General features: G+C 39.8%; 1 protein-coding gene across 1 annotated transcript in view; it reads right to left on the bottom strand.

The window, feature by feature from the left end:
- dpf1 (D4, zinc and double PHD fingers family 1) overlaps positions 1 to 15828 on the bottom strand; it is a 38556-nt gene that overhangs the window by 1499 nt on the left and 21229 nt on the right. Inside the window, 3 exon segments of the mRNA XM_044032746.1 lie at positions 605 to 686; positions 1607 to 1719; positions 4202 to 4321. Coding sequence (XP_043888681.1) covers positions 605 to 686; positions 1607 to 1719; positions 4202 to 4321 — 315 coding nt within the window.

The raw sequence follows: 15828 nt of genomic DNA, 5'->3' as shown, positions 1-15828 counted from the left end.
TTCCATGGCAACACCATCAAACATCCCAAGGCTGCCATTTTATATATTATCTATGTTATGCAAAAAAAGAATAAATGGTTTGACGGCCGCTTCTCTGTGGACGTAGACTCAGCATCAGCAGCTTTAATCACAACAGAGATGAAAAGTCCTGGCTGGTTAAAAGTAGAGCTGTCAAACCATTCAAATATTTCATCACGATTAATCGTAATTAATGTTAACTCGCGATTAATCGCACGCTTGTATCTGTTCTAAATGTCCCCTGATTTCTTTGTGTCCCATTATTTCTTCTCATTTTAATGCTCTTATCAACATAGAAAAGTGGATCTGCTTTCTTTGTGCAGATGTTTTTTTATTGAGACAATAATAAGAGAGGCTGTGTATCAGCTGCAGTGTGTGAATAAAGTGCCGTGGTTTAATGTGTTGTTGCCGTAACGAGCTAATCCGAGCTAAAGTTGCTAGCACACATCATGACTTGGATGAAATGATCCAGGCTAAAATGGTTTGTGTTAACACGGTTAATAACACGTTTAACTGACAGCACTAGTTAAAAGTAAAGATATTTCAAGACTTTTTCGAAATCCAAACAAATCAAAGGTGTACTTACCCTCCGGTGGTTCAGACATGGGAGGACTCAGACAGTACATGTGGTAACCTCTGTCACAATCATCACAAAACAGCAGCTGGTCCTGGAACAAAGGGGAACATTTAGATCAGTGTGTTTACAGCTGGGAGAATGAGAATTTGTTGTCATATATCAGGCCGATTTTTATTTATGATTAGTTATTATCAATAATTCCATCCTAACGTAAATCAAGTGACCTGCAGACTAACAACTACAGTCTGCAGCCTCACAGGAACCTTTGACCAGGACCAGGTCCTCAGTGATCCCAAATGACTAACCCTTCTGTGACCTCATAGGGGCAAACCCAACCTTTATTCAAATACATACTAATGTCATTTCTGTTTGCTGCGTGTGTGTGTGTGTGTGTGTTTGTGTATGTGTGTGTCCTATGAGACAAGAGGAGTAAAGTTAATCCAAGTTTTCTTCATGATTTTTAACCATCAGAAAAAAGAAAAGGACATTTCACTGGCGATCAGTGTTCACATTGTGTCCGTGGATACTGTGAATCTACTGTAGAGGTCCTGAGGAACTTATCTGCCTGTGATTGGATCACTGATGATGGACATGAGGACCACGTCTGACCCAGGTCTGACCCAGGTCAAAGAGTCTGCTAATATCAGCAGTGAGTAAACAGTGGATACTGCAGCATGACCTCGACTCCGTACTCAAAGTTTTCTCACAGATTTAGAGCTGTTTAATTCTACTGTGACTAATTGTGCACCAGTAAAACCCAAGTGAACAGACAGCATCCTTCAGCCAGAGGGAGCCACTCCTGCATACTAGGGCTGTAAAGCAGCTCCTGAACCGCCGGGAGTGCAGATTCTTATCAAACTTGCTGCAAACATTGTCAGCAAGAATTATACAAAACGCTTTGTTTAGTTAGAAATATCCTTGACTACGAGTGTGAGGTTTGTGTGTGTGTGTGTGTGTGTGTGTGTGTGTGCAGCCACATGTGTTAACATGTAGTATAAAGTAAGATCCTACATCGTTCTCAGACGTGCCACACAGGCTGCAGGACTTGCACTCGATGCACTGCCAGCGATAAGTCCTCACCGCAGCCGTCATGTTCACTGTGAACTGCAGACAGGACGGGTGGCCTGGGTGCACACACACACACACACACACACACACACACACACGCACACACACACACACACACAAGCACACACCCCCACAATGTTTTTTTTCACTTTCTGTAATTTAAGGACAGTTCATTCTCTGTCCATCACTTTGTTTTCTTCATATCTAACATTTATTGTCACTGAATCATTTTGTGTTTGACAATATTCCACAGTAGTTGAGGTCATGTTGTTCTTTAACTGTCATTAAAACTGTAGTGCGTAACATTCAAGGTTTTCTTTCAGCTGCTAACAAGCATTGATCAACACTTCTCCAGACCTGTTCACACAGTCCGCATCACTCAGACTGAACACTTCATTCTTTAAAACCATCTCTGTTTTATTGTAGAATAAAATCCTCAGGATGTACTGAGTTAGAATTCTGTGTAACAACCAATCAGAGATGCAGCAAGTCGATGACACGTTTCTCTTCATAGTGATTTTAGTGAATAAAAATTTGACTGTAAATAAAAATAATAATAATGACAAAAACTTAAATAATATACAACATATTCACTCTGACTCACAAACTTCTCATGTCAGTGTTTTGATATCATTCTCTGTGGATGTGCACAGTTTTCAGTCATCGTTGTGTTTTGAAAATGTGTTGCAGGAGGTGAAAAGAGTTCATTCATTCATTCATTCATTCATTCATCCATCGTCTATGTTGTATTTGTCGTCCCTGAATGTTCACAGTTTGCTGCACGTCGTCGTCTTTGTGCTTTCGTTTCTGTGATCTCTGTTTTAACCAATGCTTGTTAGCGGTTGAAAATTCCAACCGTTGTCAAATGAGTTCAAACACACAACGCTGACAAAGTCTCTCTTTTTCTCAGTGTAGCAGAGTCTCAAGACTGATGGAGACAAACCAAGCACAGGCAGGTGAGTGAATGAGTGAAAGAGCAACTTCCCGCTGCATGAACACATTATTGTTACATCATTTCTGAAGACAGAACAAACGTTACGCACTGCAGCTTTAAGTGTCATGATATTTATTACACATGAATAAATATTATCATGTTAAAAATGTGGTCAGACGTTCAGAATTACAGCACCACAGCAGGCCATTGAAAACATGAGTAATTTGTCCTCCTTTTATTTCCCGCTCCCCTGAAACCTCGGCCGTGTTTGCATGCTTCAGCCCATTCACCACACGTCACGTACACAGTTTTGCTTTTCCTTTGTTTTTCATGTGGGGGGGAAAAATGCAACATGTGCAGTTGACATCAGAACACAGACATGCGCTCGTGTAAGCAGAAGAAAAGAAATAAGAATAACACAAGCACAGAAAAAATGTTTGAACTCAAGTCCAATAAAATGTATACAGATAATATAATATAATGAAGACTATCTTACACAGACAGTGATTCAAATGTCATAAATGCAAACTGATGCAACAAGAAGTTTAACAATAGTGTGTTAAACAGTGTTCAAATAGGTCACGCGTACATTTTGACTGAAATACCTTCATATTTAAATGAGTGCTGTCAAACGATATTTAATCGCGATTAATCGCATTAATCACACATTTGTATCTATTCTAAATGTCCCTTGATTTCTTTGTGTCCCATTATTTCTTCTCATTTTAATGCTCTTATCAACATAGAAAAGTGGATCTGCTTTTTTATTCAGACAATATCTCTGTCACCTGCATAGTGTGACTTATTGCTCTTATTGTGATAATAATAATAACAATAATAAGAGAGGCTGTGTGTGGTTTAATGTGTTGTTTTCGTAACGAGCTAATCCGAGCTAACGGTCCGGGGGTCTGAGCGTGGTTGGTAACACTGCAGACATGACTTGGAATGATCCAGGCTGCGTTGGAGACGGAGAAGCGCACAGCGCTCGCCATCGTGTGTGTGCAGCGTGCCTGTTGTTGTGTTGTAGTTTTTCTAACGTTACTAGCGTAACGTACAAAGTTTGTTCGGCCACAAAGAACGTTAATCTCGCGATCAAAAAATTGACGGCGTTAATAGCGCGTTAAACTGACAGCACTCATTTAAATGTCATTCATGGAATTAAAAACAAGACAATCTGGATACCTTCATATACATATACATATATACATATATATGTATATATACTGCTTATACTGGGAGCTGTGTGTCATTTATTCAACATCAATCATAACACTTTTTCACGTCTGTGTTCAGGAAACCGATCATGTTTAAAATTTGAATTCCTGACATTTTACACCTATAAATGAGCATCAGAGCTGTGTTTTCTAAAGTAACAAAAACAAGCTGACAAATCGAAAACATTCGACCAAAAGGATAATATATGTATATTTATATCCGCTGTACATGAGTCAATGTAGATGGGCTGAAAAAAAACATGACAACACTGGTTTAACTTGCATGCAGAAAATACAAAAGTGACACTCCACAAAGGTAGTGTTTGAAACGTGTGCATCAACAGAGGACTGCCTTCCTCCTGCCAATCATCCCCTTCAGCCGGGCCCTACCTGAGCGTCCACAGTCTGCACAGGAGATGAGGTCCTCAGGACAGCCGGTCTTCTTTGAGCCTCCGAGGCAGAAGTCGCAGTAACCGTTGGCGATCACTGAGCCGTCCGCCGCTTTCTTGGCTGGAAGAGGAAAAAAGAAAAATGGGGATTTCAGATTGATCACGAGACAGCACGAGAGTTTGGAGCGGGAATTGTGACATGCTGAGAAAGAGAAGGCATCATGGATGTAGTACTGCACTAAAGACAGAAGATCAAGCACCGGTGCCTGAGCCAAACCCCCCACTCACCCAGGAGGTGACAGGGTGACAGGGTGACAGGGTGAGAGGGGAGCAAGCAGGGACAGAGGGAGCCTACTGTTAAATATTGTCAGACATGGAAGATGAGAAGGAAGAAGAAAGACAACAGAAATGTGTGTGTGTGTGTGTGTGTGTGTGTGTGTGTGTGTGTGTGTGTGTGTGTGTATTTAAACACGCACACACTCTTCTGCAGGATGAATGCTTGTGTGTGTGTGTGTGTGTGTGTGTGTGTGTGTGTGTGTGTGTGTGTGTGTTTAAACACACACACACTCTTCTGCAGGATGAATGCTGTGTGTGTGTGTGTGTGTGTGTGTGTGTGTGTGTGTGTGTGTGTGTGTGTGTGATTTAAACACGCACACACACTCTTTCTGCAGGATGAATGCTTGTGTGTGTGTGTGTGTGTGTTGACATGGGCAGCAGTGAGCGGTCCTTATCCCATCAGTTTATGGTGGAGCGTTATTTGACTGAGAATGGAGAGAGAGAGGGAGAGAGAGGAGAAGAGAGAGAGAGAGGGAGAGAGGAGAGAGAGAGGGAGAGAGGAGAAGAGAGAGAGAGGGAGAGGAGAAGAGAGAGAGAGAGAGAGAGGAGAAGAGAGAGAGGGAGACGTGCATTTCCAGACTGAAATGAGAGAGCTTCATTTTGAAATGCTTGGAGAAGGCGGTGAAGTGTGGACTCGTCTTTGTTTTAAAGCTGAAAAGGTTTCATTTATCTGGACTTTGGAGCAGGAGGAGCCTGCGTGACCTCGGCTGAGTCTGCCGGTGATTTTATAGAATCTCAGTCACAAACTCCTGGCGTGGTAGAGGCGGCTTTACGTGACGGTGACGTCTGGACGTTTGTATACATCCAACATGGCGGCCACAGAAAAGCAGCCGTCTTTCAGTGTGGCTGTTTATTCCAGTCAGAGCGACATGCTCCACCCACCAGCTCCCCCAGGCAAAAGTAGTGAGACAGAAAACTACAACAAGCAGTTTAACTGCATACAGTAGTGTTTCTGTCTGTCTCATCATTTTGACTTTTTTATCTCATCATTTTGACTTTTTATCTCATAATTATGACTTTTTTTATCTCATAATTTTGACTTTTTATCTCATAATTATGACTTTTTATCTCATAATTTTGACTTTTATCTCATAATTTGACTTTTTTTTATCTCATAATTATGACTTTTTTATCTCATAATTTTGACTTTTTATCATAATTATGACTTTTTTATCTCATTATGACTTTTTTTATCTCATAATTTTGACTTTTTTATCTCATAATTATGTCTTTTTTATCTCATAATTATGACTTATTATCTCATAATTTTGACTCTTTTTATCTCATAATTTTGACTTTTTATCTTTTTTATCTCAGAGGATATTAGAGGAAGTTTTATTTCTCTTTTTTTTCTGGCAGAAATGGGCTTCCATATGAATTTGACTTTCTAACACTGAATGTTTTTGCATCGAAATTAGACTTTGAATTTTAAAAACCATCAAATTTCAAGCACTGTTTTTTTTTTGTTTTTTTTTGCCTTTGATTTTTTTTCAACCTTAAAATAAATGCAGTGTAAAAAAAGTCAAGATCCGGGACACCAGGGAGAAGCAATCGATCCCTGTCTCAAATCATCCAACACCAAGCAATTTTCCCATTGATAGTAATAGTAAAAGAGACGCCTGTAAAACTGTCCACAGGGCATGTATAGATCTTTGTATTATATATTTTTATTTCATGGAGTTTCACATTTGTAAAACCTTCCTTAAAATCCGTCTGAATTTTTTTTACACTGAATTTATTTCAGTGTTGAAAAAAAATCAGTGATTGAAATGTGATGTTTTTTTAAAAAATTCAAGGTCTAATTTAGATTCAAACAATTTTGAATCGATTTTAAACAAATTCGGTGTTAGAAATTCAAATTCAAACTCAGATGGCACAGATTTACCTCCATAAGTTTGCATACAAGAATGTTCTAATGAGCGCTGAGTGTGAGGAGAACGTCAACAGGTTTAACCAAGATTAGAGTAGTTCTGTGTGTGTGTGTGTGTGCGTGTATGTGTGTGTGTGTGTGTGTGTGTGTGTGTGTGTGTGTGTGTGTGTGACCTGGAGTCAAAGCAAACACCTTTTTTTCTTCATTTCTTGGTCAAATACATCATTTTTATCTTTGCTGCTTTTATTTGGACTCACTGCTGCTGATTGGGCCTCACAATCCCTGGTGGGTTAAATTAGTCGAGCACACATGAGGAGAGACAGCCCCCCCCCCACACACACACACACACACACATACACACATTTGATCTTTGTCTGTGTGTGTGTGTGTGTTGGTTCTTGGCATAAACACTGACCAGTCGTCCTCACAGAGACCAAAAATGAGGCAGAACCTCATTGAACTGGTGAAGTTAACGACCGAACACTGGGTTTAGTCTGTGCAGTGTCCTCAGAAGAATAGCTGCACAGACTCAGTGTGTGTGTGTGTGTGTGTGTGTGTGTGTGTGTGTGCGTGTGTGTGTGTGTGGTGTGTGTGTGTGTGTGTGTGTGTGTGTGTGTGCGTGTGTGTGTGTGGCAGGCTCCAGAGAGTGAATCAGCAGGTCCTGATGCTGCCTGCTGACCTGTCTGTGTGGAGGAACCATCAGTGATTAAATGCCTGTGGCCATGTTTCAGAAACCGCCAGCAACCACAGACAAACCATCAGAGACGAGGGAGGAGCGAGGAGCGAGGAGAGAGGAGCGAGGAGCGAGGAGAGAGACGGAGAAAATAAAAGCAGTGAGCTAATGAGCAAAAATAAAAGAGAGAGACGGCTATTTCCTGCTTTCTCTTCTCCCCCAGCTCTCTCGTTACCTTTCCCACTCCGCCTGCCCCTCCCTGTTCAGCCACCCTCCTCCCCTCACCCTCACCCTCATCTTCATTTTTTTTGGCCCCATATCTCCCTCCTTTACCTGACCCTCCCCTCCCGTTCCACACCCCCTCCCTTCTCTGCTCTCCTCTTCCAATTACCAGGAGGAGTATGAGCAGAACCGCACACTTCACAGCTTTCAAGTGTTGGAGAGAGATCCTCCCGGGAATTATCCAGCAAGAGATGAATCCTGAAATGCTCCTCACCCCCTCCCTCCTCCCCCAACACCTAGCCTTCCTCATCTTTTCCTCTGCTTTGCTTTATCATTTTTTCCTCCTGTCTCATTTTCCTTCCTCTCCTCCTCCATGTTGCTCCGTCGTTACCTTGCACTTGCCCTCCTCTTTATATTTGCACATTTAAACACGTCCCTCCTCAATTAGAATGAAATAATTGTGTATTCACACATTTTTTATTTCATTTCTTTCGTGTTAATATTTGTATTGCTGTTGCTGGAGAATATTCCTCGTCCATAAATACACGTGATCGTTCATGGTTTTCAACACAGAACAATATAAAATTAGACACACATTGCAAATAGAAGATGACTTAAATCCTTCAAAGTCAGGTAAATATTAGGGATGAGCCCATATGATGCTCAGTGTCAGTAATGGTACGATCCATGGTCAAAGTCACTGGATCAGATATTTGAGGATTTAAAAAATGATCCAGTAATAAGGCGCGCTACACTATTCACTCACAGTACACTGAGTACACTCACAGTACACTGAGTACACTCACAGTACACTGAGTACACTCACAGTACACTGAGAACACTCACAGTACACTGAGAACACTCACAGTACACTGAGTACACTCACAGTACACTCACAGTACACTGAGAACACCTCACAGTACACTGAGTACACTCACAGTACACTGAGTACACACTCACAGTACACTGAGTACACTCACAGTACACTGAGGACACTCACAGTACACTGAGTACACTCACAGTAGAGTTTGAGGAGCTGTGGTTAGAACTGTTATATATATATATATATATATATATATATAATATATACAATATATACAATTCATGACCCTTTCTGTATGGAAACTGCATGTTCTCCTTGTTTGTGTGTGTGTGTTTTTTCTCTGCTTCTTTTTTGCCATCGCTGTGACGATGAACGTCTGAAATAATGCTAAAGTGTGTGTGTGTGTGTGTGTGTTGTGTGTGTGTGGTGTGCGTATGCAGGCGTGTGTGTGCATGTGTATGTGTGTGGTGTGTGTGTGTGTGTGTGTGTGTGTGTGTGCATGTGTGTGTGTGTATGCATGCAGGCGTGGTGTGTGCATGTGTGTGTGTGTGTGCTGCCCAGGCAGTGAACGCATGTGTGCGACAGTGTGGGTGGCAGAGTGTCAGAAGTGTTTGTGTGTTTTCAGCCACTGCTGCTCTGATTCAACTGAAGCAACTTTTTTTGTTGCTTTGCCTCCTTCCCCTTTACACCTCCCCGTCTTCCTCCTCCTCCTCCTCCTCTCCTGCTTCCACACTTATGCCTAATGTGTTGTTGAAATCCTCTCCCCGTCCTCACTCTTTCCTGCTGAAAATCTCTCACTGTGACAAACAGATAAAAAATCACATCCCAACAGTTCTTTGCCCATCGAGCCATAGGTTTTGTGTTTCTGTGATGGTAACCATGACAACCCTCCCATTGTTCATGGTCAAATGTACCTTTATTTAAGTAGAAGTAACAGCGTCTGTGTTATGTTATAGAGATTGTGAGCTGTGGAAAACGAGGAGCTGCTGAACCAGACTCCTCACAATCACGAGCTCTCGCGTCGTCTCGGATCTTGTGAGAGACGTGAATACACACACACACACACACACGCACGCACACACACACACGCATGTACACACACACACACACACACACGCCAAGACGCGACAATATCATTAACACGTTATCGCATCACACGCATTAATATCGCATTAATACCAGGTTGGTCTACATAGAATTGAATTCCTTTAGACCACCAAACTAAACCCTTACCTCTAACTTTAACCACTTAGTGCCTCACCTTAACTTAAATCTAACATAACCTCATTAAAACCAGGTTTTGGATACCATGAGCACTACTGGTCCCGCCAAGGTCATTAGGAGGTAATAACTAGAAAGACACACACAGACCAACCTCATCATGTACGACACATGTTTGTATTGAAAGTGATCAAAGCAAACATGCTGCAAACATGCTGCAAACATGCAGCAACACGCGTAAACATCGCGCAGCAAACACGCCGCGAAACACGCCGCAAACACGCTTTTTGCAACACGCCGCAAACACGCCGCAAACACGCAGCAAACACGCCGGCAAACACGCATAAACACGCCGCAAATACGCAAACACGCCACAAACACACCACAAACACGCCGGGCAACACGCCACAACACGCTTCTACAAATATGCCGCGAACACGCCGCGAACACGCCAGAACATACAAGAACACGCCACAAACATGCCGCAAACATACGATCGTGTCTGTTTTTATAGTTATTTCAACATATTAAAGAATGAGGAAATGTCCCACTGCAAGAATACAGCAAGAATAACCAGCCCAGTAAACTCAGAGCGTCACAAAACCCGCTCTTCTGCAACTAACTCCGCCCAATGCCTGGAAAAAATGCCAAGAAGTGGGCTGTGAGCTGCAGAGCATTAAGGGGGTGTGGTCTGGTAGAGCCAGAGGGGAGGAGTCTGGGACAACGAGCCTCGCACTGATACTCACACCTGGAATAAAACAAGAACGATCGTACAAATGATTACGTCTTACATCACGTCTGCGTTCACTTCCTGTTGACGCAGAGTAACCGAGCCTCTACTGACACCTACTGGTATAATTCTATATTATCCCTGAGTCTGAAATCAGTGTTTGTACACACTGCACATATTCTCACATAAAACACCAGTATGGACAAAAGATAGGACGTGTTCTCGTGATATCTCGTGTCTTTAGTTACTTTTCATTGACAGTCAAACTGTCAAACACAAGATAATGATTGACAGCAGAGAGAGCGCTGGGAACGGGACGTCGGCGTTTTCCTAAAGTATCGCAAACATGAGGCCGGCGTTTTCAAAAAATACTGCTGTCTCCGCGTGGACGGGTCGTCTCCGCGTGGACGGGCCCTCAGAGACGGCAGCACAGATGCAGTCACATAGAAACAAAGTCACTGCCATCCTCCCCCACCTTCATCTCCCATACTCTTCCTCTCTCTCATGCATTCTCATTACTGCAGCTGCTCTTGCTGCCTCTGATTCAATCTACTGCTTCATTGTGCTCCATTTTTTTTTTCTTTCCTTATTTCCTCTCTCAATCTTTTTTTTTTTCGAATGTGGAAATTTGAGCTCTTCTCTGGAATCAATATGTCGTCAGTTCCATCCAAACATCCAAACATCCAAACATTCATTTAAACAAAACCACAAACACACAAGTTACTATTTCCTCGCCTCATGTTCAGTCTGCAGGTTGCACACGTCGCAGTGAACACAACCACATTGCAAAGGAAGGACAGTGGCACTTTTGGTGCATAATAAACCTTGATCTATTGTTGCTATGTAAATACACTGACTCACACACACACACATAAAACCCACCCGACTCTGCAGCCTGCAAATATCTGCAGATTTAGCCCAGAAGCCACATACACACCCTGTCAATGAAGAGTTAAAATGCAAATTATTAATCCTGTTTTGTTCCTGGGAGAGAAGCATCTGGGAATGTCGCTGTGAAATCCTGTTTGAATTGTGTCCACTATACTGCGTCCAAACCTGCACACATGAAGCTATTTACTCTCATTAGAGTTTGACTTTCTTTACGAGCTTCTGCTGAGTCATGGACAATAATCACCACGTGACACTGAACAAGGCATCGTTCGTGTTCTGTCCAACTTAATAATAATAATAATAATAATAATGTAAATAATTAACGGTGTATGACATTAATGTAACTGTTGCTCTGCTGATTCACCTTCTGTTGTCTGTGTGTTACATTGATATTTCAGTCACACAAAGAAAGAAAGAAAGACAGAAAAGACTCCAGGAGACGGATAGAGGGTGAGATTTGAGGCTGGGGGAAGGTGGTGGGTGTTTTAGGTGTGTGTGTGTGTGTGTGTGTGTGTGTGTGTGTGGGCTTATCCAAACATGGCTGACACAACTGAGGAACAACAAAACAAGCAGCCAGCGAGCCACAGCACCACATCTCAACACAGAATACCAAATGAAGCAGACTCATCACCCTGCTTTCACCATTCCAACTGTCTGGGGGAATCTATATGATGAATCATGAAGAGATTTCTTTTCTGCTTTTTCCCCCTCAGTCTGTGAAACTCCCTGCTTCTCGCTCTTTGTCTGTTTTTGTCTCTCTCCCATTCTGTATGTTATTTTTAATGAATTCCTCGCTGCGCCCTCTGCTCCTTCAATACTTCAACTTCTTCTCTCTCTCTTCTCCCTCCCTCCCTCTATCCCCACCCCCAAACCTTCAATGTACATAACAGTGTACTCTTCAGGAGGGAGCCCAGGCGGTATCTATGGCAACGGGATTGCTAGGCAACAGCCATTTCTCCCCTTCTTTCCTGTGCCATGTAGCAGTAGCAGCAGCAAGAGTCGTCCAATTGGAGGAATGTTGGTGTGCAAGAAAAGTTCACAACACATCCAGAAACATGGAAGGCAACTGTCTTTGTCTCCACAGACAGACAGACAGACAGACAGACAGGCAGGCAGGCAGGCAGGCAGGCAGACAGACATCAGTCTCAACTCTGAAAAAGCCCTTTAAAGTTTTGTCATGGTTGTTATGATGAGGCCTTTGAATTACACCAAAATCCCTTTTTATGTTTTTATTAATATTTTGTGTGATGTCATCTCAATGTCACTTAGTATCTCAAAATAATGAGATACTAAGTCATTATTTTGAGATGCTAAGTCATTATTTTGAGATGCTAAGTCATTATTTTTGATATGCTAAGTCATTATTTTTGAGATACTAAGTCATTATTTTGAGATATTAAGTCATTATTTTGAGATACTAAGTCATTATACTAAGTTTTTGAGATGCTAAGTCATTATTTTTGAGTTACTAAGTAATTAATTTGAGATGCTAAGTCATTATTTTTGAGATACTAAGTCATTATTTTGTGATACTAAGTCATTATTTTGAGATACTAAGTCATTACTTTTATTATTTTTGAGATACTAAGTCATTATTTTTGAGATACTAAGTCATTATTTTTGAGATACTAAGTCATTATTTTTGATTATTTTGAGATGCTAAGTCATTATTTTGAGATAAGTCATTATTTTGAGATACTAAGTCATTATTTTGAGGCACTAAGTCCTTATTTTGAGATACTAAGTCATTATTTTTTATTATTTTTGAGATACTAAGTCATTATTTTTGAGACACTAAGTCCTTATTTTGAGATACTCAGTCATTATTTTTTATTATTTTTGAGATACTAAGTCATTATTTTTGAGATACTAAGTCATTACTTTTGAGATACTTTTTGAGATACTAAGTCATTACTTTTGAGATACTAAATCATTATTTTTGAGATACTAAGTCATTATTTTTGAGATGCTAAGTCATTATTTTAAAATACTAAGTCATTATTTTGAGATACTAAGTCATTATCTTTGAGATACTAAGTCATTATTTTTGAGATACTAAGTCATTATCTTTGAGATACTAAGTCATTGTTTTGAGATACTAAGTCATTATCTTTGAGATACTAAGTCATTATTTTGAGATACTAGTCATTATTTTAGTCATTATCTTGAGATACTAAGTCATTATTTTGAGATACTAAGTCATTATCTTTGAGATACTAAGTCATTATTTTGAGATACTAAGTCATTATATTTGAGATACTAAGTCATTATTTTGAGATACTAAGTCATTATTTTGAGATGCTAAGTCATTATTTTAAAATACTAAGTCATTATTTTGAGATACTAAGTCATTATTTTGAGATGCTAAGTCATTATTTTAAAATACTAAGTCATTATTTTGAGATACTAAGTCATTATCTTTGAGATACTAAGTCATTATTTTTGAGATACTAAGTCATTATCATACTAAGTCATTGTTTTGAGATACTAAGTCATTATCTTTGAGATACTAAGTCATTATTTTTGATACTTAGATACTTAAGTCATTATCTTTGAGATACTAAGTCATTATTTTGAGATACTAAGTCATTATTTTGAGAGTCATTATTTTAAAATACTAAGTCATTATTTTGAGATACTAAGTCATTATCTTTGAGATACTAAGTCATTATCTTTGAGATACTAAGTCATTGTTTGAGATACTAAGTCATTATCCTTGAGATACTAAGTCATTATTTTGAGATACTTAGTCATTATCTTTGAGATACTAAGTCATTATCTTTGAGATACTAAGTCATTATTTTGAGATACTAAAGTCATTATCTTTGAGATACTAAGTACATTATTTTGAGATACTAAGTCATTATTTTGAGATGCTAAGTCATTATTTTTGAGATACTAAGTCATTATCTTTGAGATACTAAGTCATTATTTTTGAGATACTTAGTCATTATCTTTGAGATACTAAGTCATTATCTTTGAGATACTAAGTCATTATTTTGAGATACTAAGTCATTATTTTGAGATACTAAGTCATTATTTGAGATACTAAGTCATTATCTTTGAGATACTAAGTCATTGTTTTGAGATACTGTTTGAGCTAAGTCCTTTGAGATACTAAGTCATTATTTTGAGATACTTAGTCATTATCTTTGAGATACTAAGTCATTATCTTTGAGATACTAAGTCTTTGAGATACTAAGTCATTATTTTGAGATATCATTATTTTTGAGATTAAGTCAGATACTAAGTCATTATCTTTGAGATACCTAAGTTTGAGATACTAAGTATTTTGAGATAAAGTCATTATTTTGAGATACTAAGTCATTATTTTTTCATTATTTTGAGATACTAAGTCATTATTATAGTTTGAGATACTAAGTCATTGTTTTGAGATACTTTGAGAAGTCACTTATCATTATTTGAGATACTAAGTCATTATCTTTGAGATACTAAGTCATTATTTTGAGATACTAAGTCATTGAGATACTAAGTCATTATTTTGAGATACTAAGTCATTATTTTTGAGATGCTAAGTCATTATTTTTGAGATACTAAGTCATTATTTCGATGTCTGATATGTCAATCAATATCCCTTCGACTATTGATCCCTATGGACAATAACTGATCTTTTCCGATACTACCTCACAATGTGGTAGTATCCCCCCTGACAAAGTACTTTAAGTTGGATTGCATTACATACAAGTACATATTCAGACATATATATGTGCAGCTACTCTATCAGGACTCTGCATTGACTTCCTTTCATTTGGACAGTCTATTCAAAATCATATCCCTAATCTTAAACAACCATTTAATGTCAAACGCTAACTTTAACTTAACCCAAACATTGACTCATCAGGGACAAGAATTTCTGACCCCTGGAGATCTGTCCAGGGTGAGACCCCGCCTGGCACAGCTCCCCCGCGACCCTCATGTGGAGGATAAAGTGGTAGAAGATGGTTGGATGGATGGATGGATGGATGGATGGATGGATGGATGGATGGATGGATGGATGGATGGATGGATGGCTTGATGGTTGGATGGATGGATGGATGGATGGGTTCTGACTGAAGGGGAAACAACAGCCTCATAGAAAGTGGCAATTATATAAGTCATACTAAAAAAAGTAAGAGCAAATTAGACTGTCCAAACTACAGGCCAATTAGTGTTCCTAATTTAGATTATAAAATGTTTACTACAATTATTGTATTATTGTATGAATATAAACCAAACAGGGCATAATAACGTCAGAATATCACTACACAAAATAAAATAGAGGCTGAGTTAGTTTAGATGTGGAAAAGGCGTTTGATTCCATCAGATGGAAATTTCTATTCAGTGCTATGGACCCAGTAATAACGAGGTCCTACATAATAAACCATCAGCGAGATTCAAAATGAATGAGGAGCTCATGGACTTTGTGCTTTTATTTTGTCTCCTCTCTCCTGTAAATGTGTGTGTGCATGGTCGTGGTCAGAGTCTCCATACAAGTTTGTTTTTTAGAAATCCTAAACTTTGCGTAGAAAGCGTCGTACGCCTTCTTTTGTGCATACGCAAGCTTAAAGGATGAATGAGGCCCCAGGTTTTGGTCTCCATGAGGACTACAGGTCCTGACAAGGTCAGTGTGTATGCCAGAAAAGGTTCTAAAGCGGTTACACACACACACACACACTGTGTCCCTGCTGCTCCAGACTGTGAAGCGTCTGTCCGTCCAGGAAAAGTGGCCTCTGAATCTGAGTTGTGATTTGAGAGTGGGATTTAATGACATCTGTGCTCCCCCTCCCAGTCTCTACATCCCCCACTACTTCCCTCACCCCCTCTGTGTTGCTTTATTTCTCCTTCAGTCATTGTGTCCTAGT

The sequence above is a fragment of the Solea senegalensis genome, linkage group LG8 (assembly GCF_019176455.1).
Source record: "Solea senegalensis isolate Sse05_10M linkage group LG8, IFAPA_SoseM_1, whole genome shotgun sequence".
In the NCBI taxonomy this organism is placed as follows: domain Eukaryota; kingdom Metazoa; phylum Chordata; class Actinopteri; order Pleuronectiformes; family Soleidae; genus Solea; species Solea senegalensis.
This window is presented reverse-complemented; position numbering and strand designations above follow the sequence as displayed.